The sequence below is a fragment of the Cryptotermes secundus genome, unplaced genomic scaffold, assembly GCF_002891405.2.
Source record: "Cryptotermes secundus unplaced genomic scaffold, Csec_1.0 scaffold468, whole genome shotgun sequence".
Lineage (NCBI taxonomy): Eukaryota > Metazoa > Arthropoda > Insecta > Blattodea > Kalotermitidae > Cryptotermes > Cryptotermes secundus.
This window is the reverse complement of record NW_019721526.1, coordinates 76976-104381: the sequence shown is the minus strand read 5'-3', so window position 1 is coordinate 104381 and position 27406 is coordinate 76976. Positions and strand designations below refer to the sequence as shown.

Here is a 27406-nt window from a genome sequence, read left to right as displayed (position 1 = left end):
GCCTCTGTGCTGTTGTACATAATTAAACATGAATTGAATTGATTTAAATTAGGATGTTGAGCTGCCACACGAATTAATAAGAATTAATTGGGTTATTATTATTATTATTATTATTATTATTATTATTAACTTCCATGTGTGTATGTATGTGTATTGTCCTTTCTCATCACATAAAGGAATAACCATTCGAAATGTACTTATTTTATTTTTCTCGCCTGTTAAGGCTAAATTATTTTTTTTTCTTTTCTTTTCTTTTCTTGGAATTGTTACTAATTTATTGATATTGTATAGACTGTCATACTTTTTATTTTGCTCTTTAATTTTTGTGTATTTCTATGTACTCGTGCTAACTTTGTAATTGGCCACTGTGCTGTTAAGTTTGCACATAAATAAACACGAATTGAATTGAATTATTATTAGGGCCATATCTTCTTAGAGATATCAATGGTGATATTATTTCGAAATTAGCGATCCCTAATTAAAAGGGATAGCTCGTCCATGCTCCACCCCCAACTGAAACTTGTTGCGCCACTTCTCTGCCTTCATGCTTTAGCAGTCTTCTCTTCAGTGACATGTCTAATGAGTTGAACTTTGTGAATGTGCAGCTAAGAGTTTATAGTGTCTGTGGCAACAGTGGGTACCACGATCAAACTCCGCGATGCTGCCCGCCATGCTCCAATCTGACAGGACGCACTGACGTTTCACGAGCTACACTGGAATGCTTCGCTGCCCATATGCAAATACTCCGAGAGTTTCTAGACCCCGGAAGAAACAAGCAACACAGAAGCGGCCAAATGTACTTCTGCGAGTTCCTCTCAGACTTTCCAAGCCGTCACTCACAATACAGAGTCCTTCCTACACGATCTTATGCCATTATATATGCATGAAATTCATCATAAAAGTAAACATGCTCAAGTTCTTGATATGTCTATCATACCTTCTGTAAGGCATCACAGTGTGTTACTCAAATTTTCGCAGTGAGTCACGAGGTCTTTTGTCCAATGTAAGGGCCAACCGTTGCAAGACACAGTCACAATATTCAAAAGGTGACCATCCTTTCATATTGACAGTTTTTTTTTCAGTAATTTCACAGGCTTTTGGATAACCGTCTTTATTGGTGAGATATCACGTATATTAAAATCGTCGGGACAGATCATCTTACATTTTTTTTTAAGAATCGGCTTCTATGTAATGCTGTTTATTGTACTACACAGTCCGTTAACAATGCAACAAATTGTTCCTCCTTTCTTACACTTTCACTTTAGACACGCAACATGTTTCGTCCCTAAAAATCCATCTTCAAGTGTCTTACTATGCTGAAACTGCTACACTGCAGTGAAATCGTAAGGAGAAAGGAAAAATTTGTTGCGTTGTTGACAGACTGTGTAGTACAATGAACAGTATTAGATATAGTAATGCAATAGGAAGCTTAAATACAGCCTTCCAGGTAGTTTTCCACAGGGAACACATTTGTGCATATATAAACCAATTTCTGAAGCATGACATTGAGTAAAATACACAAAGTCCCAATCTCTGCCAAATCCAAATCAAGAAATATATGTAATTATACGTCAACCAGTTGCAGCCCAATGTTTCGCAAGCTTTGCAACCGGGCAGAGGTCTTTGTATGTAGTGCCACGTATGTAGCATGGACACGTACACACTGCTATCTGCCCGCATGAGTCATGAACTAGGAATGCTGAGGTTTCGTGATGTAGCAGAGGGACAATTTTTACTAATAGAACAGACATGGAACATAGGAAAGTCTCGGATATATCGAACAGGGACCCGAAGGCCAGCAATTTCCAAAGAAGAAGGGCGAAGTACAGAACCACGATAAACTTGAATAAGGAAGAGCGCATCAAGGTGATATCTCCTCTTTTGCAAGGTGTGCAATTTCAATTGTTCTAAAGCAAAATCGTAACAGTATTATACTTGAGGGAAAAAACGTATAAAACAGAGAGTCGTAAATTTCTGCTGAATGGAATTCCAAACTACTGAAGCGTATTCAACCTTGGATATAACTAAAGTAAAGTATAATGTAAACATACATCCAACGNCACGGCGCCAGATCCCAGAAGACGACGTTCTTCAAAGTACTGATGTAGATTTGAGGTTTTCACGGCGGTGACTATGAACAAGACTGCTTTCTTCAAAGTACTAATAGTTTTGCAGAAATAATAATATAGTTAATTTCTCTACATTAATTGTTAGCTCTTTCATTCTGAAGCTGAAATAGAAGGTACAATAATTGGCTGCTGTGAACATTAGGGCATGAGGAGTGGCATGGATTTAACAAGCGTAAGGCACAATTAAAGTATTTCCATCAAGAAAATGCTGCTTTGTTCAATTCGTGAATAAGATCAAGATAATAATAATAATAATAATAATGACGAAATTAATAAAAATAATAATAATAATAATATTAGTTTAATTAATTCAGTATAAAATATGTTTCATCAACAGAGTTTTTGGTTCAAAGACGTCAACGTCCTACAAATAACATTAGCGGCAGAAGCACATCTAGCAGAGGTGCAATTTTATAATAACAACAATAATAGTTACCTAGATGAATTTGAAAATAGCATTTGCCCGTCACTACTAGCATACTGCAGATCACGTGGCTAACACGTACTGGGATCAAACATGCTCCGTCTCACACAGTTGTGAGCAATGAAGTCAGTCACTTTCAAAATATTTTGTAATAGAGAAGAAGTCTTTCAAGACAGTGTATTTGACGGACAATTTTCATGCTGATATATCTTTTGTATCCAAACTAATTAGTAACAGTAGTTATTTACAATAAAGTCCCCAAACTCTCTGCTTTAAATTTCGGAACTCGCAGGAGCAGAACACGGCGAAATGACATGATACAAATGTTGTGTCTCTATAATTCACATTACCTGCCTTTGAGTGCCATGCCAGGTTGCCGACGGATATTTTGACACAGGGAATAGTTTGCGTGATGGACTTGAAGTAATTGATCTTCTGAAAAGAAATAGTTCTTTGTAACTCTACACCTTATCTGTGTAAGTACACAACAACAAATTCCGAGATGAGGTCATTAATTCGGAATGCTTGACTCTATTTTGTTAGAGACTAGCAGAAAATATAAATAAATAGGGCTATGATTTAGTGGTCCACTTCTGTGTATATTTTTTGCTGCAGTTTCCTACAGTTGCAGATGTTTCAGATAGACATTGAAGTTTTGCGAACTGTTTCATTTCAGAAGTGTCCAGTCTTATCAGGGTTCATGTGCTACGTGTACTGTGTTCCAATGCCTGTGAAAAGTACATATGTATCTACATATATATGTCTATGACTTGTGCTATAAGAACATAGATTTGAGCCAGTTAGATCCACAGCACAGACTGTTTGATGTCACCACCAGGAGGTCCGTTCGTAGGTTATATAACAACGCTATATCTAGTCAGTTCTAGAGGGTTCTGGCGATAATGTATTACAGTTAGGAAACTGCATTCATACCCGTCCTCGTGTGAGTGGGTAGACACGCGCCCATTTTAGAAATAGCTAATGTCATGCCACTGAGGTGGATGACGCGCAAAGTCCGGGGGCTATGTCTGCACACAAAAGAGTTTAGTGTTCAGCGAAACTAGACAGTGTGTACATGATGAACACAAAGTGACTGGGAGGGAAATGATTATGAACTTTATGGTACTTTTCAAGCATTAACATCAAAGGACCGAGGAAATCTGCGAAGAACTAGTCAAGAAATGGTGAATTTCCCGGTGAAGTGCAGCTGGATATCCACAGAACGCAGCTTATCAGATTTAGCACTGAAATGAACAGTTAGACCCAGACGTCCAGGTTCTGCAACTACAAAGGCACAGAGAGACAGAGTTAAAGAGATGGCTATGTGAATACTGCAAGTATATACATTTTTCTTTGTTCCATTCCGAGTATCGATATATATCGATATACATGCCTGTCTGTAGAGATTACACTGAGCATGAACACACGACAATGTTGGATATTTCCACAAAATCTAAGCCTATGATGACAGAAAAGAAATTGAATCCTTGTAACTTTCCCGGAATTATAAAAGAGAGGAGAATGTTGTTGTCTAAAACGTTTCTTATGTTCCGTGAATTCCAAAGATAAAATTTAACATTTCTTTCCCATATTTAAAATGTGGCTCCGTGAAACATGATCTTCTGTGAAATGTTTATACTTCATCACTGCATCAATAACTGCCTTGTGTGCATGGAACCCCAGGATCACTACATATCATCACAAATCTCAACACTGAATCACAACAATGAGCTGCTTCTATTCATTCCACATGTTTATAACTTTGTTTTTAAAGGAAGACAATACTGCGCATTGTCACCTCCAGAAGAACTTCAAATTTCACTCAGTAATTTTGATATTGTCCTCCTATTCGCCCCAAAAACTTTATAACATGGGCCCCAACTATGAGAAAGAAACGAACTTACAGTTGATTGATAACAAATTTGCCTTGGAAAGTATTTGGACCTAAAGAGGTATTCAGTTTTCAGTCTGCATATACAGTATTGTTGGCGGCCTCTGTGGTCTAGTGGTCAGAGTTCCCGTCTACAGATCCAGAAGTCAGGGTTCGATTCCAGGAGCTACCAGATTTTTCTGAGAAGTAGTGGGTCTGGAACGGGGTCCACTCAGCCTCGTGAGGATAATTGAGGGACTATTTCAAGGAAATAGTAGCTCCGGTCTAGAAAACCGAGATTAATGGCCATGGGGAGTAGTTGCGCTGATCACACGACACCCTCTATCCGCTGAAGTTGGTACTAGCTTCGCCGACAAGCGGCGGTCTCTCGGTCGGTATAGTTCGCTTCCGGACTAAAACCACGGAGTTTTTTGTTTTGTTTTGTAAACAGTCTAGACACATGTCTAGACACGTGAATTGGTTGCGATAGATATATACATACAGAATTTGTTGTGGAAATTTCTTATTGACGGGACAACTGGAAGATCGGGAAGAAGATGTAAGGAAAATATTAAGTTATAACTTAGTGAATTAAGCTATGAATGGACCTGGCTGAGAACTAGTCTCACTTGCCGGCTTTGATATTACCCGTATTGTGTAGTCTACTTCTAACAAAAGAAGCTTAGATGGTTGGCTGCCTGAAGAGCTGACCGGCTGGAGGAGGGGCTGGCAGGACATCTAGCCAGATATTTACGTTTGTGTTTCTCCACGTCAGGATTTACAACTCAATATTTGTCTTCAAAACGTATTTGCTTCATGTGTGTCGCATTCTTTGTCTACTACATACTTTTCAACTTTATAACCGGAACATATATGCAGAGTCTAGAGATTACAGTTACTTTAAAGTTTCGGCCACACAGAGCGCTACGTACGCTATGTTCGCTATACGAACAGAAAAATATATCCCTTTATTGCCAATGTGACTGGCCACACAGACTTCCGTACGCTACGTACGCTATGTTCCCTATGTTAGCTGCGTCGCAGAGTGTACACAGCGTACGTAGCATACGTAGCGAACATAGCATAGCGCTCTGTGTGGCCGTCCCTTTACAGGGCTACAGATGTGGAAGAAAGTGACCAGGGCCGGTTTGAGGTAATTTAGCTGGAAGTACTGTGGAACGCACGAGACATCTGAGCCAGGGGAGCTAGGGGTGCTGTTCATTGAACCCCTACGCTCAGTAGTGCGCATCGAGCAGGAGCACAGAACCAAGCGCCGTTATCCTCTTCAGATTCGTGCACCATAACGAAATTAGGTTTTCAATGTTTTGATTATTCTTTAACCGTATGGTTTATAGTCTTTGTCAACCGCTGAGGTTGCGTAGAGGGGAATGACATAGAGGTTGAGGAAATCATGGGGAACGTAGTAGTCGTGCCAAATTTCAAACCGCACACGAGCACTGCTCCAATATGAATGAGTGGTTACTTACCGACTGAAGCTCCGAGACTGTGACATACGAAGAATGCTAATGCTTGTAGATGAGGTTACTTGAAACAAAAGAATTATCCAGTTTTATATGGTCTAGATTCTTCTAACTTTTACTGTTTGTCTAAGAAGAGACAGTGCACGTCTGATAAGTTCTTGTTAAAGAGGTGGTTTCGAGGAATTTCAGAGGTTTTGTTTCATTTTGTCCCAAGAAAATTTAAATCACCTAAAGTTACCTAACCTTTAATCCACAGTTTAATGTAATTTAGCGTTATATATATTCCTTTCTCCCTTGACAAGAGATATGTTGGAATAAAAAGAAGTTTGTAAATAATTTTATATGAATATCCTATGATTTGTAAATCCATTTGTAATTTCTGGCCATAAAATTTCAAATATACTTTTCAGTCTGTAACACACTGGTAAAATCATTTCCTTCAAAATAAGTGTGCTATAACCTAATACGATATTATATGTCATATTAATAAATAAGTCTAAAAAGTTTCAATATTCACATAATTTGGCGAAGCTACGGTCTCATGTCTGGGTCACTGAGGCGCGGGTTTGGATTGGTAATTGGATTTATTAACAGCCTACAGGCCATAACTACAAATAATTATTACACTCTTGCTGATTTATACAATTTACAATCAGTCCACACTAATCTCTTCAGTCTATTTCTACTAGTCTTTACTAGCCTCTTCCTGGCAACCCATGTATAACAAAGGAACGGTCAAAATCTCACTAAGTTACACACTCCATTCCCACTGCACTATAGTAGATAAAGTCTTCAAACCACAAGGTAACTCTTCTTCAAATACGAAATTCCCTCCTATCAAGAAATGTTCTGTAGCGCCGATGGTCTTCAAGATAAATCCTCTGCACGGACCCTCACTGAAAACACCATCTCCCATTGTTGTGGATACATGTTTACCGCTGCGTTGTCTGGCAACGTGATTTTGCTCGGCGCGGACAGCATAGAAAACGCATTTTTCCTTCTATTTTTGCGGTTTGTTTACCGAGCCTTTGCTCAGCAATACGTTGATCAAATCCGGTATATTACTTAAACAAATATGACTTTCCCGGAAGAATTAGTAAGACTACACGCGTATCAAATTACATACCATTCTATTAAAATATTTTCATCCTCATCTCTGTTATCCAAAACCCTACAAATATTTTTGTACTGCGTGGCGAATAGAAATCAAGTTGGCAAAGAAATGGTAAACATGATCAAGTCTACGGATTTGAATGAAACTCATGCGCGTTTTGTAGAAGGCTTCTCAGTTTGTGCAAATAGAGCTTTATTCAGTTTGGTTGATTCGTTACACAGAGAAATGTTCATGTCGAATGTTAAAAGGTGGAATTCTCTGTGTAATCAAATCTTTTTTTTTTTCAGAAACGATACTGAATAGAACCCCCTCTTTTTGTGATCACTAATGGGTTGTTCACGGTGGATGATTGGAAGTTAACTTTGTGATATGAGAGACCACAAGACATATTTTTTATTGTAATGACTTCGGCAAAGGTTTCCTCTATTTCTACACTGTTTTTGTTCGTTCCAAATATGGTAGTGTAACAGAAATGAAGAGAATTTGATGGTCATTCTGGGCATTTGAAAAATGTAAATTTAGTGTCTTCCGACATTTTCGAAAATCGGGCTTTGAAAATGTTAAAAATTCCTGTTTTATTCAAAATAAATTAAAAAAAAAATATTTCTCTGCTTAAAATATCAACCGAACTGGGTACTCTTTTCTATAAACATACTTAAATAAGCTCTACACATCTTCTACGAATTTTATTCAGATCTGCTGAGACGTTAATGTTTACCGCATTTCAGAAAGTTAATTCCTTGAGTCACCCGGTGTATTATTATTATTATTATTATTATTATTGGAGGGGGTGGGTTTCCCCATGCACCGCGACCAGTTTGATCTATTGTGCTTCCCCCTATAATCTTCTACCAGCCTCTATACCCTACCGGTATTGGTGCTTACCCTCAGTCCCCACTCAGCCAGCGAGGTCGGCCTCTACTGGCTCAGAGGTATCTCAATGCTTCCCCCATCTACCAGAGGCGTTAGAGACTACTGTTGGGCGGGAAATGTCCTTAATTTAGCTCAGTGGCCTCCTTTGGAGACATGAGGTTCTTTTACATGCCGTAAAGCTACGACACGGGGCCCACGGCTTAAAGTCCCTCCCGGAGGACTTGTTCCCTGAATTTTTCCGCCCTTAAAAATTCCACGACCTCCGCCGGGTTTGAACCCGCGTACGTTGAGTCATGAGGTGGGAACGTTACTCCTAGACTACGGAGGCCGCTCACCCGGTGTAAGAGAACTATGTCAGTCACTTTCTTTGGTCGCGGGTGCCTATATCTTCTTCTAGAACTGAACGCAAAGCACGCGCATTTGAAAGCAGAGCAAATGGTTGTAACAGAGATAAGTTAAGCGGTGAAACTTCTTGGAAAACGGTAATTTAGAAAACGGAAAAGAAGAGATAAGGATAGCTCTAAAAGTTGTTATTAAGGAAGTAGATGCGAGCAAGAGAGAGACAGAACTGGCTGAGGTTCTTGCCTAATGGTGGCGTTGGCATTAGAGGTTTCTGTCTTGTGCTGTATTTTCAGAATGAGAGTTACGCAAGTAATATTACATGAATATAAATTTCGTGCAATTTATTTTGTTGTTTAAGGCAGTGCCGGTCACGGTAGCCTAGCGGTCTGAGGAATGAACTGTCTTCACTCGCTCGGAAGCCGGGATCGTAGGTTCGAATCCTAACTAAGGCATTTATGTTTTGTATGTGTATGCGTTTATTTGTGTTGTCCTGTGTTTAGGCAGAGGCCTGGTCTGCTGTCTAAAAACGTAAAAATTAGATTATAGGAGACTATAATTTTGTCCGTGATTCTGTATGAGTGTAAAACTTGGTCTCTAACACATACTGAGGGTGTTTGAGAACAGGGTGTTGAGGAGAATATTTGGACCGAAGAGAGATGAAGTGACAGGAGGTTGGAGAAAACTGCATAATGAGGAGCTTCATAACTTGTACTCTTCTCCAAGTATAATTAGAATAATCAGGTCAAGGAGGATAAGATGGGCAGGACGTGTAGCACGAATATAGCGAAAAGGAATGCTAATAGAATATTGGTAGGAATGCCAGAAGGAAAAAGACAGCTAGGAAGACCAAGATGTTGGTGGATGGGTAATATTAAAACTTGTCTTAAAGGGATAAGATGAGGAAGTATAGACTCGATTGGTTTGTTTGAGGATAGAGAAATAGCGGAAGGCTCTATTGAAAACGGTATTGAAACTTCTGGTTCCATAAAATATTCAGATATTCTTGAGTAGTTGCACAACTGGCGGCTTCTAAAGAAGGGCTCAACACCATGAAGTTAGTTGGTTGTGGATAAATATGAAGAAGATGATTATGAGGAGTTTCAATTGTTAATTAAAATGATATTTGTGAAAATACGATTACCTTGAATTTTATTTGAGGTATTACATTTTGAATTGATTATTTGGTAACGATGTAGTTTATTCTTGTTTTTAACCGTAACATCTGCAACTAAGTGACCCAATTTTGTAAAAAAGAAAAATTTGTTCTTATTTTATCATTACAAAAATATGGGCTCCATACATTTTCAGGCTTACTCCAACTGTTCGTAGATACCTTTTCCTCATAGGCCCGAAACTTGTGTCTGCTTTTAATGAAATTATGCTCACTTCAGATTTGATACGTTTTGCTTTGCTGTGGAATGTGGTCTGTTGCTTTAAACACAGAAAATTTTCCAATTTTTGTAAATAAATTGTGCCTGTAATTGGAAACTGGTTAGTATTAAATGATTATGAACACTTTAGTTTGCAAATATTTTGGAAAATATTTCTAATTTATTCGGGAAATTGTATATATATCTCCATATTACTTACTGGAATACTATGAGCGTCCTGTAAAAATCTGATGCGAAAACTGCTTAATGTGATGAATATTTCCCAGTCTTAGAACTTAATATGCGTTAATGTGTTCGTATTTCTTGACATATATGTAACAAATTTAATACATAAATGTACAAGGAAATTATAGATATCACAGTTTTATTTAGACTAAAGACGTAGAAAGCTGTCTCACATCTGCGTTTCAAGCCAAGAATCAAGACATTTTTTGCAGTAAAAATAAGTACATTGTGAATTCTATGGTTTTACACATTTTAGTATGTAAATGTATAATTATTAGACATGTTTAAAACAATGAGTTGTGTTTCCTGAGGCTGCATGCTAGTATAAAAATTGAGGGAAGGCCATTGTCATGCGTTTCTAAAAATATAGGAACATTTTGTTTTTACATAAACTCCACATTGTACTGCGAACATACTTATGTCAGACGCAGGTGAATTTATTATTTTTTCTTGATGAAACACAGTGTTTACTCGACACTCAGAACAAGCTCCTCTGTGCAGTGGTACTGTTATTCTCCAGGGAAGACTAATGACGTTCTCTGACATCTACTGAAAGCAGTAAGAATGAGAGAAAAAATGAAATTATGACAAGTACCCACAGAATAATATTTTACTTTTAAGTTATATTAATATTAATTATGTCAAGGGGCCACATGTAGATGAGTTATTTTTGGAACGAAACACAATGACGTTACAGAGCACTGTCTTCTGGGATGTAACGCCATGGAGTCCGGTAGAATTTCGCCGATTTTGGGAGCATTTTAATGTATTTATTTCTTGCTTGACTTGTTCTTCCACCCTAAAGATAGAGGCTGCACTTCTTCCGAAACTTCGAAGAGATTATACTGGACTACAAGGCGTTACATACCAGAACGCTGTCACCGATGTGAGGACCTCGGAATCGAGATACGGTATTCATTCAAGTTGTTGTACATTGAAACCTATTCTGAAATTTGAATTACTGTGTTACATAAAATAGTTACAAAATATAAAGCTATCCCTGTAACAGGCCGTGAAGGCTTATAGAGTTTTGAGACATCGAGGCTTCCACACTTTCTAGACAAGGCGGGGTCAAATACCTCCACAGCGACCCTGCGATTCGTAGGAGGCGACGAAAAGGGAAGTCTCAAATCTGAGACCGTAAAATATTGTCCCGAGAGACTCGGGCTCGAGAAACATTGACCTGGCCAGAGCCAGCAGCATATACAAATGACAGACCCGTCCTCTCATCAGAGAGGGCGCCACACAAAAACAAGAGCATAACTGTCAAGCAGTATAATGTATCTGGTCATGAGCCCCTTACTGGCTGACTGACCGTCAGTCACAAAGTGACTTTAGCCTTGACTGTGACACCAGCAGTTCAGCAGTTAAATTGAGAGGACCGTCCAAGGCAACTGAAAGACTAGGGCGGTGCGCAGTGCAGTTGTGACCGTTGTGACTTCTAACTTGGCTCAAGAGAAAATTATAAGAGCTGCGAAGATAACGGACTGACAGACAATCCAATAGCAGAGTTCCGGAGGCTTAAACGAAGATTAGAATTAAAGTTCTGAAGACTTTATGTGTTATTTTTCTTGCTATGAATTGGAGTGTTGTAATTCTTTGCGGTTACGACTCGTAGTTATCCAATAAATCGATTGTGTTTGCAAACCCAAGTTTTTGTCACTAATTCAAAAAACAAACTATAAACAAGCTCCTTGGTTTTAGTCCGCAGGCGAACTATAGTGGTCAAAGTTCCTGGATACAGATTTAGAGGTCCGGGTTCCATTACCAGCCCTACTAGATTTTCTAAGAAGTAGTGGGTCTGGAACGGGGGTCTACTCAGCCTCCTAAGGATAATTGAGGAGCTATTTCAAGGAAATAGCGGCTCCGGTTTAGGAAACCGAAATTAACTTCCGTGGGGATTCGTTGCGCTGACCACGCGACACCTATCCGGTAAACTTGGCACTAACTTCGCCGACGTTGCTCGGTCGGTCGGTCACTGATACACGCGACAATATTATTCTTCCGTTTTTCTGGCTAGATAGTCCCGTTCTCATAGAATCAGATGTTAAACAATCACTGTGAGCGTTCTAGTAAACAGGCTAATCAACGAACCTGTTCATCTTGTAATTTCTCCGTATAGTCGTAACTACAGAGCAGTTAGATACAAATGTCCAGTGACTGCGCAAGCAGCCCTGACCAATGCTGTACAGTAGCTCGTGTCACGTGTCACTCTGTGGCTCCGCAGCAGTATGGACGCATTTATACGGATTTACAGCACTGCTGTTGAAGGAACAGCCTGGGGTCCTCTCATGCACCGTATCGAGTGTTCAAAAGGATGATGTACAGCCCACGGGGGGAGAGGCGTGTATGTCTGCCCTCCTACCACAACAGTATCACTGAACCACGCAGCTTGTCATGCATGCTGCATTCAGTTCATTCCATCACCGAAGCTATTTTTTGTTATGGTGTCTGCTGAAATTTCAACGGCCAATTGTTGCAAATAAACGTCATCAAATATCACCAACTAAGCATATCTTGTTATGAAAACAGCACAGCAGCCACGAGCAAACCCTGGACGATATAAAGAACCTCTACATCAAGATAGCCAGGTGGCACAATATCTGCCCCATACAAGAGGGACGATGGGAGGACGAACACGAGCCTGAAAGGTTTACGAATTTTAATTATCGACAATAAAAAAAAATAATTTTTATTAGCATCAAGAAATTTTATATAATTTTTTTGAAACTTTACATTCCCAGGAAACTGCTGTGTTTGTGAAATGTTCTATTTTGTGTACTATGCATTGTAGCATATAAGTGTACGTACTTTACGTCTAAACAACTTATGTGATGGTGGTTTCCTATTTGTAGTGATGTTTGCCCTCTGAAGATGGTCCACAGAGACCGAAACATGTAAGGGTGTTAAGTTTTCATGTAGTAAAAAACTTACAGGTCACATTGGACGGAGTGATTTATATTTGTATATCTTGTTATATATGTACACCAGATTGCCTAGACGGTAATTGCCACCTAATTCGAATATAGGCAGAATATTGGAAAGAATGAAACGAATAAAAATTTATCAAATATTTGGTAACCGAGTTGGTTGAGGAGCTATGCTACAACCCGGAAGGTCGCAGGATCGAATGCGATAATTCCATTAGTCACCCCGATAAAAAAAGTTAATAGATAAGACAATCCCTGTAACTGGCTGTGGAGGCCCATAGGATTGTGAGAGGTCGAGGCTTCCACATTTTCTAGACAATCGGCTCACAGATGGTTGTAAGGTTGTCAGTCTTACGAGCCCGCCGTCCTTTACCTCCAGGAAGACTCCTGGTACTCATTTCTGTTAGAGGCTGAGTCGACCCCAGTGCCATAGTGTTGCTGGAAGGATTAGGTGAACTGAAAAAATGCAATGACCTCCTCAGGAATCGAACCCGCAACCTTCTGGCTTGTAGCATTATGTCTCAACCAGCTACTCTACCGGGTGGTCCGTTACTTATATATTAATAGCATATAAACAGATCTGCATTAAATTTGACTGCGAAATCCACTGGAAAAGTAGTTTTTGTTTTCAAAATTTCAGTCCATAGAATGTACACAAAACGTAGCATCATTAAGATTTACAGCTCTTGGTTAAAATACTTCTCAATAGCGGGCATACTTAATGAGAAACAAAGCTGGACCTGACTACTTAGTGTCCTAATATGCGTGATGTGTTTTGCTGCAACAAAATTGTAGCGACTGTGAACATCCGTGCCACTGAGCGAGCAAAATCTGAAGTAACGAATCTGTGAAACATGTGAAGCCCAAATGCCAATATTTTTCTGATAAAATTTATCACGTGGTCAGTGCAACGGATTCCCATGGCCATTAATCTAGGTTTTCTCAACCGGAGCCACTATTTCCTTGAAGTAGTTCGTCAGTTATCCTCACGAGGCCGAGTGGACCCCGTTTCAGACCCACTACTTCTCAGAAAATCTGGTAGTCCCGGGAATCGAACCCGGAAAATTTGAATCTGTAGCCAGAAACTCTGATCATTAGACCACAGAGGCGGCACTACCTTCGCAGACAAGCAGGAGGTCGCTGTGTCTGTATATTTCGTTTGCTGACTACAGGCAACGGAGTTTGTTTGTTTGTTAAGCCCAAATAGAGCTTATGACTCCTCTCCTGATGAAATGACGTGCGTATTTATGTGCAGGTGGTGAAGATGATGATCGTGGTAGTGTCGATATTCGCCGTGTGCTGGCTTCCATTCCACATGTACTTCATACTGATGGCACTAGTGCCTCAGATCACCAACACGAGGTACATCCAGGAGGTATACCTCGCCATCTACTGGCTGGCCATGTCCAGCTCCATGTACAATCCCATCATCTACTGCTGGATGAACTCCCGGTAAGCACACCACTAATTCCATGCTTTGTTCCTGTACCGTGCGTTACTTGCACCAAGTATCTTTCTATTCGTACTCCGGATATGAAAGTATTTGAAGAATTTTAATGAAATTTGATATCACGATACCCACCATAAAACATGATCCCTAGAATTTAATTTCTGGTTCATATCGATCCAGTTTAAGCCCCAGTTTACATGCGTTTTTATTGGTGCTTTGTTTAAAGGTTCTGTTAGTAACTGAGACTACACAGAGGTGAATAGTTCAGCGCTGATGAATTATCAACTGGAAATAATTTCGAAAGAAACTCATGTTGGATAATTTAACGTTTTAAATCCCAATGGTTACTATACATACCACAGGATTTAACATAGAGAAGCCCTTGTCCACAGAATATCTGTGGGCTTTGTATGATTCTCACAATAAACAAGTAATGCATTCCAAACAGCATTAACCGCTTTTGTCTTTGTGACTGAGACGTTATATTCACAGTGAATATAAAGTACTTCCTTGAATTCAGAAATTTGTTACACAAAAACTATAATATGTACAAATATACGTTTTTTTTACAAAGTTTACCTCAACTCAAAAAGTTCTCTTGTGCTACATTAGTACACTTCAACCTGTTCTCAGCTAGTTGCACGGAGAATGTCTATTTTATACTTGATTTTTCTCCATGTTTTCTCCAATTTCTCTTCAGTCATCATCGCCGAAGCATCTCTTATCCTTGCTTTCAAAGTGTCAATATCTGGAACCGATGTCGAATACACCCCGTCCTTCACATACCCCCATACAGAAGTTCAGAGGGGCAATGTCCGGTGAACGTGGTGTCCGTGGTGTTGTACTGTCCCTCCCAATGCATCGGTTTGGAAACTTTGGAAACTGACGAAAAGCTGACCCCCAGTGTGGCAGTGCACCAGCCTGTTGAATTACCCATAGGTGGAACTCTTCTGTGTTGGAGCATAGAGCTTCGTCATGTCTAGGTAAACTACTGCTTAAATAGTGCACTCAGTAAAAAGAATGGTCCACTAACCTTGTTGAGCATTATGGCGCACCGAACATTTAATTTAGGGCTCTCTCTCTCATTCTCTAACACATCACGTGGGTTCTCTAACACCAAAATGCGGACATTGTGTCTGTTTACCTTCCCCGAAGTGTGAAAGGTGCCCTCATCAGAAGAACACACGCGTCAGAGAATCATTGTCTTCATCAGTTCGTTGCAACATCTCTGTTGCAAGAGCAGCACGTCGGGGATCATCGTCTGGCTCCAATGTTTGAATGAGTTGCACTTTGTATGCCCATAAACTCAGCCGTTTTTTGCAAAATATTTAAAACTGTGCTCTGAGGTATACGAAGTTCATTTGAGAAAAGACGGGTTAACTTTCGCGGACTGCGTTGAGAAGCATAATTCACAGCGTCAACAGTCTTCTCACTCACACTAGGCCTGCCAGGTCCTTTACGGTCATCAACATTGCCAGTCTCTTTAAACTTTGCATACTAACCTGTGATGCTTTTAACATCTGGCAGATGTCATCCATACTCACGTCTGAAGTTTCGCTGGACTATAAGTGGCGATTTCGTTTCGTGAAACTAAAAGACATACTGAGCTCTCTAATTCATAGACTCAATTTTTATATTGACAATTGCAGCGCTACCAAGGTCGAACACAGGTTGTGCAACTGTAAATAAAAAAATTCTACGAGTTGGACTTCGTTATGCTACAAACCGTATGTTTCTATCTAGTAAGGGTTTCAAGTTATTAATTTTCTTAATCAGGGAAGGACTATGCACGCTCTGTGTTTCCTCTGAATTACGAAATGAATTCTTGCATGTTAGTTGAAGTAATTAAATGTTTGAAGTGTTAAGGTGCTGTTCCGGAATTAGCTTGATTGGACTGAGAAAACTCACGAAAAAACACAGTCAGGATAGTAGGTGTTTCGATAGAGATTCGAAATGGGCATCTCCAGAACACAAGTCAGAAGTGTTACCTATTGTGAGTACTTGATCATGACTTTCAGATCTTCCTTTATTAGCTCTCTCACAAGTGGCTCTTTGCAAAAGTAAACGATTCTAAACAATATATTGTAAATCTCACTCTGATCAGCAACTTTTGTCAGAAATAATTTGTAATTGTGTTGACTATCGAAGGAAACTGGTCAAAAAATAATTTTCTTTTCTCTGAATTGTAACATCTGTAGTTTGATTCATTCCGCATGTTGGATTGTTATTCTCAATAATACATTTTATACATTATCGTCAATACATGTGAAATGTGCAAAGTCGTGAATCTTTCTGATGAAAGAATAACTCAAAAGTAGAAGAATAAAGCTTTCAGTTCTTCTTAAGTGCTCCTGATTTGTAAAACATCGGTTCTCCGAAGTGAAATACGCGTTTCTTCACTTAATGCTTGAATATCCACGACGCCTGACAGTTTATATTTGAGGCAATGATTATACACGAAACCCGTCTAGTATAGCATGATACAACCATGTTTTACGTTACATTTTTAGAATGTGTTCAATGAATCCATTTCCACCGCTTTTACGCACGGAATATGAAATACGATATTCTGCATGTAGTTATGTAAAATTGCATGCTGAAATTGCTGTCATTAAGCCTACATTACGATTGTTCTACTGTTTGAAGATGTGTTTAGTGAGCAGTTGTCATGAACAGTGTTTTATCAGTTCAATGCCCGTCATCTGTAGAGTACTTATCCATTAATAAACAAAACACAAACGAATGAAAAACAAATTTAATGACGTGTTATTTGCAATGGAAAGTAGGTTCTGCCTTCCCGAATGATAATAGAGCTACTCGTGTATAATTTAGAACTTGAAATACTTCGTGGAAAGCAGTTAATTAAATATCTGGGAAAAATGGCATGACAGAATCACTAAACGTATCTGGGATTATGAACCCATCAGAGAACTAGGAAATGCAGTTACAGGCCAACGATTGGGTTTATGTTTCTGACAGAGTCAGTGAATTCCCTCTTCGCCGTCACTTCCAGGCCAGTGGGTCCTGATCATCTCTTCCTCGGGGATAAAACGGCTGGAGGCGGTGGTGTTGATCGCTCAACTCCATCTAGTCTCGTGCTTAAGTATACATGAATCTGTACTTTAATATGTTCTTTGATGTAGTTGTGCTTAGGAACGGGAAAAACTTCATACTTATTAACCAACACGTATGCCAAAGATGACCTGACCATCATGCAACTAGATATGGCTTAATGTGTGGACTTAATGAAATGGGAACAGATTTCGAGGTAAATCGTATTTCAGGTCTGTGAACCCACGAGAATCACTGTGACGTTCAAGTCACTGTAATTGTTGCTTGTATATGGAGCTTCAAGTTACCAAAGTCACGTATTTCCACAATTTTCATGCAAATAAACGCTTTGGGATATGTAAATATAATGTTAAAATATACATCTTAGAGCAGGAGGTTGGAGAAAACGGCATAATGATGAACTTCACAACTTGTACTTTTCGCCAGGTATAATTATAAAGAGGAAGTCAAGGAGGATGAGGTGGGCAGCTCATGTAGCACGAATTATGAAGAAGAGGAATACATATAGGATTTTGGTGGGAAAGCCCATAGGAAAGAGATCACTAGGAATATATAGATATAGATGGGAGGGTAATATTAAAATGGATATTTGAGAGATAGTATGGGATGATAGGGACTGGAATGATATGGCTGCGGATAGGGACCAGTGGGGGGCTCTTGTGAACACGGTAATGAACCTTCGGGTTCCATAAAATGTTGGGAAATTCTTGAGTAGCTGCACAATTGACGACTTCTCAAGAAAGACTCAGTTCCATGAGTGAGTGATACATCTTAGTGAGTAGAACATCTTACACGACTTCGCAGTCTCTGTGCAGAACCTGGAGATATCGCCATGCGTCTCCCGGTAGGTATTCTCCTTTGTTTTGCAGCTGGGGTTTCAGTAACTTATGTGTAAGGAGTGCGCGAGTGACCACGCCCAACTGTGTTTTGTCTTAGCCACTCAGAATACCAGGAGGGAAGTTATAATCACAGGAATTGGGTGCTAAGTATTGATCACAGTAGATCTTGAACGACCTTTTTTAAAAATACTGCAGTTTTAGAATTTAATTGTGGAGAAGTTCGCAAGTTTTGGAAAAGTGAAGTCTAGTGGCAGTTCCGTTTACGTCATTATATTAGTGAATTCTATGCTCTGTTCACTTCTAATGGTAGAGCCTTCTTTCGGTAGACACAAGGAAAATCTGTTGACGTACAGTAATATTCTAAAGTCAAAAACGAATTAGGTGGAAGCAAGCATATGACCGCCGTTGCCTGATCCAGACGTCAGCCGGGTATGTAGTCTGTAATTGGTGAGCTTTGCAAAAGGTTCTTCTTCAAGATCTTCCAAATTAGCTATTTTCGCGAGAGATCTGCGCAAACAACTCATGTCCACAGACACACAACTTTCAAAATTTATAATCCAGAAGTTAAGGATTTGCTTCTGAAATAGACTCAGAAACATCAACGCTATGTCCTCCAGCCGAATGCCGTATTGTTAACTCCTGACAGACTGCTATCCTCTTCATAATAACCTTACCATCACACTCGATACTTCACAGTCTGTGCGTTGAGAGAGCGTTGTTATGTAACTTCCGAACAACCCATGTTGTGTGTATTCTATTTGCGGAGACTAAAATTGGCTCTTTCGCAACTCATTTCATATCCTCCCTGCCAATTAGAGTGAAAGGTTTAATTCCCTGTTAATTTCGAATATAGGCTTTTCAATTTTCCAAGATAAAATTGGCTTTTTCGTAAATCGTCGCCTATCAGTCCTACCGAAATGAGTGAAGCGGTTAACTCCTCCTTCATGTTTTATATAGGCTCATGATGCAGAACTGTGTGAAGTACTGTAGAATGTGAAAGGACTGAACTTTTGATATTGTCACGTGTACGGGGTTCCGTGACTGATGATAACGGATTGTGGATTGGATGATTAGATTTATCGACACTCCTATTATAATTACTCTTAATTACAGTCAATTAACAACAGCCCAGAATCAATCTACTGCCGAGGACTCGCTCCATTCTCATTCTCCTGTGTCAGTTCTCTTACAACTTCTGAACTGACTGAGCGTTCGCACGTGATCTCCCTTTATAACTTCAGGAAGGACTGAATAGAGGTGACCACATCAAACATTTGCTTATGTGCTTATTTTTTGTAGCGGAAAAGTGTCTAGCGACCCGTTGCCCAGCAACGGATATCCTTATTTTGTTGAGAGCGTAACGTCGGGAATCTTTACCGAACCGTTGCCTAGCAGCGGTCATACCTGTCACTACATCGCTTATAAACCGGCGGTTTTTGCTACCATTAGTACTAGATTTCATCCAATGTCGTTAACCTTTGTCTGGAGAGTTAAAAATACAAAAGAAAGCCTCAGTAACAATAGACGGATCATCAAAAATGATTAGGCAAGTTGGCAGATTGTTACATAGTATGTAGAAGAATGAATGAGTTATCGAATGTATAATTAACTGAACTGGGAGGTGTCAGAGAAGACCTTAGGATATTGAAAGCCAAAGATTGGAGATCCATTGTGATGGACAAATATGCTTGGAGGCTGTTAGTGCAGGAGGCTAAGGCCCACAAAGAACCGTAGAGCCGGTTGGTATGGTATGGTATGGTATGGTATATAATTTTTCCTTATGCATGAACGTACGCTTAAAATAAATGGTTCGGTGAGGGAGATAAAATTGCGTTAAGTAAAATTTAACCCAGAAAACATAACCCTGAAATGAAACACAAGAAACAGTCGTTAATGACATGCGGGTGAGTAACTCTCCACCGTGGTGTGCGTATATCACGTCCTCACAACGGTGTTTGAAATTAGTTCAGAGCATATACGTGACAAACGCTTTACGCTCTCCATGATAATGTGGATTCCTCGCATTCCTTCATAAATTGAAACATTGCTTGTCAGATCTGCTATTAGCTGATTATTAAAAGGCTTTTTGTCGAACAGGCAGAGCAAATCCATTTTATTTAATGCTGCAATCAGCTCCAATAATCGCTTTTAATTAAAACCAAGCCGTTCACAACACTGCCATCTCCAGACTTTTTATGTAATCGCTCTCATGCTCTGTGTGTTGATGTAGAAGTGATTTAATTTTAGTACAAATCGTAGAGCGATACTCGAATCCATACTAATGAAAGATTTTATGTAAAGAAGTAAAGAATTTAAGAACTATAACATTTATATCTGTAGAGTATTTCTCTCGAGAATAGAATTTTAAAGTAACTAGGCTACCTTGCTTACTTACTTACTCATTAATCTGAGCCCTTCTGGACTAGTCGCCAATTCTGCAGCTACTCAAGAATTACCCAGCATGTTATGGAACCCGAAAGTTCATTACCGTGTTCACAAGAGCCCTCCACTGGTCCCTATCCTGAGCCAGATCAATCCAATCCATAACATCCCATCCTATCTCTCTAAGATCCATTTTAATATTGTCCACCCACCTAGAAACTAGGCTACCTATGTTAATATGTTAATAAAGTGGATGTTGATGCTCATATCAACAAAAGGGCTTGCAGGACATGTTGAAGCAAACATCGGCGCAGTTAAATCTCGGATTTAGCTAGAGGCAATGTAAGATATAAGGTTTTCACGGCGGTGAATATGAAGAATGCCGTCTTCTGTGATGCGGCGCTGTGTAGATCTTGTCTGCAGCCACCTGCTCACGCTGGTTTGTCGCTCGAGGATATTTTATTTTATGCCCTGAAGATGGAGGCGATACGTTTCTCAGAAACGTCGGTTTACACAATATCTACACGGCGACACATCCCAGAAAGGGGCATTCTTCAGTTAGAGGCGAGTTTCATTTCGTCTGATTCATCCCTGGGTAGACACCCTCGAGGGCCCCACAGTAGTTCTGGATGTTGCCGTAAGGACAGCGCCTCTGTCACCCTTACCGAGATTTGAACTGTAATATTCTTATTCGGTTACAGCGAGTTGCGAACAGATGTAGGACCGAGCCATTATTTTGTGCAGCGAGACACGGCGTTTCTTTCTTCAGGAATTTAGTGACGGGAGCTACAAGCTGTCAGGTACCGTCCATCTAATACTGAAATTCAAATAAGTAGCGTTGTTACATCACTATCTAAGGTAGGAGTGGAGTGGGACATATCCCTTGTACTGCGGCCACTTCTGGCCTATTTTACCAGCCCCAGATGATAGATGAGGGTGATTGTGGAGCAATTGGTGGAATGAAGATTGGCAGGGAAAACCGAAGTACTCGGAGAAAACCTGCTCCAGCGCCACTTTAACCACTACAAATCCCACTTGACCAGACCCGGGATCGAACCCGGGCGATTAACCACTTGAGCTATGGTGCGGTCCTAAGGTAGGAGTTAAAATACGTGGACATTAACCTCCAACACCCCAGTACGCTTTTATGACATGATGTTTATACACCGTAATTAGTTTAACTTACCATTATTCACAATCGTGTTTTTCATTTTGAATACTATATTCTGTTGATCATTGATCTATTTCGATGTATCTATTACCAATTGTTCAATTCAGTATTTCTCTCAAATTCCTGCGATAGCTATGAAATACTTCCTGTGATCCTAGCTGCATAACCAACTGCATGATAGTCTCAGTACTGTAGCATTCAGAATCATATTATCAGTCACGTGACTGTTATGAATTCTTGATACCCCTGGCAGTGTGGAATTACCGTACAGGGAAACGAGTGCAGTGCTGCAGTTTATTTTACCCCCTGCGGTGTCAGGATCGTTTATGCTTTCTGATCTGTTTTAAAGCTTTGTTTGTTCTGAAAGTTAGAAGGAAAAAATGATGTGAACAGCAAAGGGAACTTTGTCAGACGAAATGGCCGGTAGGGAAACGAACATGTGTTCAATAATTCGATAAAAGTTTTATCTCTACATAAGGGAGAAGCCAAAAACTTTCTTTTATTTTAAAAATCCTGTGTCTCCCACGTCCACTTCCACCTACGAATTCTCGTCAATAAATTTATAGATATGGTATGAGGCGGTTTACGACTGTGAGTATTACCTGACTGTGTGTATTTGTTATGGGTGCCTCTCGCCGAGTAGTTTTCACATACATAGATGGCAGCTCTGTGTTGGAAACTGTGTCATCTGCAGGATAAACATGATACAATTCACTGTTTTTAATGAGAAGTTAGGGGACGACTCACAGTTTGCAAAAGGATAAAGGAAAGGGAGGAAGGGGAGCGAAGAGACGCGAATTCATCGAGAAGGCACAGAGCCCCTTTGGTGTTCATATACTTTTGATGTCCGTCTTAGTGTTGCATTAGAGTTAGCGTTGTCGGTATAGCGACTGGCTATTGGTTGGATGACTGAGGGGTTGGAGTTCGAATAGGGTCAAGAATTTCCTCTCCTCCAAATCATCCAGGCCGGCTCTTGGGCCCACCCAGCCTCCTATCCAATGTTTACAGGGGCATTTTCTCCGAAGGTAAAGCGGCCGAGGCGTGAAACTGACCACTCACCTCCAACTATTGCCGAGGTCAAACAAATGAGGATCTATATATCCACTCCCCCATACACCTTTATGCAGTAGTGGTTAATTACTTAAGCACAGGGACAACTTTATATATTACATTTATCTTAATATTAAGTTTTATGAAGAAAACATGGAACACACAAAATATCATTATTGGCTATAGCTTTGTTGAAAACAATTTTCTGCCTCTTCCGTACGTTTAATACGTGCACAGAAAATTCTACAACGGGGCACGGCATGCTCTTCAATTTAAAGAGAAATTAAATTTCGCAGGGATATCGATAAACAGTAAATTTAACCAAAAGCCATTAATGAAGAGGTGAATTAATAATTTCTGTAGAAGGTTTTAATATTACTCCTATTCTATGTAGGTTTGCAGAAACATGTAGTGTACGAGTATAATATGCAAGCATTTAAGCCGCAGTGAGTCTACACGTTGCGCGATCCGGGACATGAGACCACAAAACAGACATGCTCTTGTACCCATCACAGTCACAACGAATTCACAACGCACCTCTGCTTGATATGTGAACAGGCACAAACCACTAACAAAATGCATTGTCTCGTCTATGGACCCACACGTATTTGATGTAAATATGAAAAGAACGGAGGTTATATCGTAATTCTGTCATCGTGTTCTGCTGATTGAAATGCTGAGTGAAGAGAAGCACAGAGGCTGACACAGCCGCTAGTTCGAAAACGATTTTTCTGATTTCCGGAAGGATAAATATTTCGCTATCAGACTCACGAATAATGTGAAATTTACGCTATAAATCCTCAGTGCGTTTATTTGCGTGTTGCTATAGCAACACATTTTTGAGCTTCGTCACCTGCGATTTATTTTTGCCGCGTTGTATAGAAGTGTACATTAGGGCAGGAGCAGGCAATTAGTTTTTGTTTCAATGTATTGTTTACATTTTGTGAGTCTTGATAATACCCTATGTAGCTATATGTAATTAGTACTTATTATGAAGCGTGAATTAGTTCATAAAAAAGTTGGGTATTTTATTTTCGGAGTTGGCGACTAGATGACACAGGCATATAAATAGGTACAATAAAATCGTGCCTGAAAGCTCTGCTCTATAGTTGACAGACCAATCCAAGCGGACGCTTGACGTATGAGAAATAAGAATGTTTGACTTTGCATGTTCAGGATTATAGAAAATATAATCTCTCCTCGCATGTATATTTGAAGCATGTTCAACAGGACACTAATATAAACAATTGCTTTGTAGCCTATATGTAATTGTCATCAGCCTCTCAAATAGTACTAGAAAATAAAAAGGATAATACATATAATACGTACACTATGACATCAAACTTCATGGGAGTTGTTTTTCTTCGTGTCAGCAGTCTATAGAATGTGTTACACGCCTGCTCACGCTGGTTCGTCGATCGAGAATTTTTATACCCTGAAGATTGAGGCGACACGTTACTCCGAACCGTCGGTTTACACAATATCTACACGGCGCCACATCCCAGAAGACGGCATTCTTCATAGTCACAGCCGTGAAAACTTAAAGTCTTACACTTACACAAAATAAAACCTGTCTATCAAAACTGCTGAGAACTTCCTTACTAATATACATTTGCATCAAAAACTCTCGAACATAGACTTATCTCGCTTATTAATCAACTGCGAACTCTTCGCTGATATAACAGTCATGATTACGAATAACTTCTTATGTGGAAGTGGTTGAAAAGAAAACAAGATATTATGGTCAGTTAGTCGAGTTCGTCTTCAGTGCTGTTCGGTTACATCAGCGTTCACTTCATTGTTGCAGATGCACTAATCGGCTTAATTGATTCAATGACGTTGAATAACATTTCAGTCATGCCAACAATTAGTTTCAAATTTGTGATCGGTATTCAGTTTCGCTTCTGGATGCCACAATCTCTCCACTTCTCCGTCCTAAAGACCCCCCCAGACTGGCTGATACAGCCGCCATGTTCTTACAGCGAACGGAAGCACAATGGCACTAGAATTAACTTGCCATCACCTCTTCATATTGCGTCTGTCATAAGTCACTGCACTCAGACACAAATATACGAAAATACAAATATAATTTTGCTCTAGTTTTGTATGGGTGTGAAATTTGGTCTCTGACATCAAGGATGAGACATAGATAAGGTCTACATACCCGGAACAACAACACCGCCAGACAGGCAAGGGGAGGAGCCTACAGGCAGAGGGCATATATACAAACAACTGGCCGCCTGTCACTTCCCACTCCCTCGAACCCACCCCCTTTTCTGAAAATTTTCTTCTGCGCATTCAAGGTTACTCTTGGCCTTCTTCGAAGTTACGTGACACTTGCTTTAAGAGTGTAAGGAAAACATTCCATACAAATATTACGTTTATAGACTTTCTCCATTGTCCTGTTTGTATCTAAGCAAAACATTACGTTTAGAAGACTGGATTCTGTCTCCGCCCTCAGGCAAAACCTACTCAGCGGGGACCAATCGAGAGAGCTAGTCCCGATCTCCGGAATTTGAATTAAACACACAACGAAACCAGAATCTGAAGCGCGAGAGGTGGATAAACCCATAAAATAAAGGAAAATGAAAACAGAACGCTGTAGAACACAGCAACAACCGGTTCCGAGCAGTGCATCTACCCCACAAGGAAAATCAAACGGGAACAGGAATGAAACATACATGATAGATGGTAAGGTATAAATGAACTTCGCGGAAGAGAGTCCCTCCTGAAAAACTACTCGTATTAACGGCTAAATTAGAAAAAAGATAACACCTTGTGTTAGGCCGTGCCATAGCTCAAGCGGTTAGTCGCTGGCTTCCCACCGCGGTGGCCCGGGTTCGATCCCGGGTCTGGTCAAAGGGGATTTGTGGTGGACAAAGTTGTGCTGGGGCGGGTTTTCTCCGAGCACTTCGGTTTCCCCTGCCAATCTTCATTCCACAAAATTCTCCATCATCATAATCACCCGGGGCAGGCTACAATAGGCCAATCAGTGGCCGCCCTGCCGAGTGCACCCAGTTGGACTCCACCCCCCTCTAAGCGAATAAAAGAAACACGTGTTGAACCCACGGGTTCATTCCAGTTTCCACAAGAGCCGCCAATTTCGTCCCCATCCAAACGAATTCTATGTACATAAATTCTTCCGTCATATTTCTGTTATACCTTTATTTAACAGTATCCTACCACGCATTCCTAGGTCAACAAAATTCTGTCATCCTTTCAAGATTTCCAACTAAATTTTTTTAACAAATTCTCATCTCCATTCTATATGCTCTGTCCATCTCGCCATCCTTGATTTTACGTATTATCCCAATGAACAACATAATGTTACAGTAACCCTGCGGTCTAAGGCATGAACTGCCTTCGCTCTCTCAAACGCTGGAATTGTGGGTTCAAATCCCACTCAAAGCATATATGTTTAGTATGTGTATGTGTTTATTCTGTGTTTGTGTTGTCCTGTGTTTAGGTAGAGGCCTTGCGACGAGCTAATCACCAGTCCAAGGGCTCCTGCCGTCTGTGAAAAATGAATACGGAACTGACTAAGAGATCAGGACCCTAAATGGGCTGGAAGGGCCAGTGAGAAAAAGTTAATAATATAATACGAAAGTAAATTTTCCTTTTTGCTTTCAGCGCATCATCAATGAGGAAGTAAATATTTCATGATTATTAGATAGAGTTCAGTGGTTATCTTCACCCCTTGGTAAAGTATCGTGCTACATATGTTGCCTGGGCAAGCCCCAGAGGCACTCTGAATAAGACGGCTACTTCTGATACGAATCTAACCCTAGCCAGCAAGTCTATTGACTGATTAATCTGTTACGGAAAAGAGAAAGTTTGAAGTCCTTCTTTAACACAGGATCCTGGCATAAAGCAGTCTAATTCCAACCAAAAATCATACGCTTTTTACAAATACAAGAAACAAAGAATAGAATAATATGAAATGTGAAAGTGGTTTGTTTTTGGCATGAGAGTTGAAGAGATGTGTTAGTATTAATGTGTTACATAACCATTTTTAGACATGTTTGGTTCCGTATGGAGTTGAAACATGTAATTACGAAATCTTCACTGTTGAATATTTAACGATAACTAATTAAGGCCCGTGGAGCAAAACAATAGAGATGTTGATAATAGCTCAGCTAATCAATTAACTATGCTCCTTTTATTGAACCCGAAGATGTATCACGTGTTTACAAGAGTCCGTCCATGCCCCCAGAAGGGAAATAAGGCCAATCCATACCCATCAAGTTGTTTATTTAACACCCCTCTCAATATTTTCTCCAGATCTACATCCAGATGTTTCAAATGATCTCCTCTTTTAAGTTTTTCCATAAAACTTTACATTTATCTCTTTTACTTTCTCGTATAGGTTGCATGAGAGACTACTATGATCGCGGAGAAATTGCAGCTCGATATTCTCAGCACTCTGAAACGGTGTTTTCTAGAATGCATAGGGCCCTATGTAAATGCATGTACTCACGTAGTGAATTTTTGGATTTAAGTTTAGATTTTGTTGATTTCAGCACCTTTGGTATATATATGTAAATATGTAAAGGTATCCCTGTAACAGACCGTGAAGGCCAATAAGGTTATGAGACGTCGAGGCTCCCATATTCTCTCTAGAAAATCGGCTCAAAGATGGTGGTAAGATTGTCAGCCTTATGCG

General features: G+C 39.9%; 1 protein-coding gene across 1 annotated transcript in view; it reads left to right on the top strand.

Moving 5' to 3' along the window:
* Nucleotides 1–27406, top strand: part of LOC111875547 (tachykinin-like peptides receptor 99D) — a 366779-nt gene that overhangs the window by 297200 nt on the left and 42173 nt on the right. Inside the window, exon 4 of the mRNA XM_033755858.1 lies at nucleotides 14035–14231. Within this exon, the coding sequence (XP_033611749.1) occupies nucleotides 14035–14231 (197 nt within the window). The remainder of the gene's footprint in view (nucleotides 1–14034; nucleotides 14232–27406) is intronic.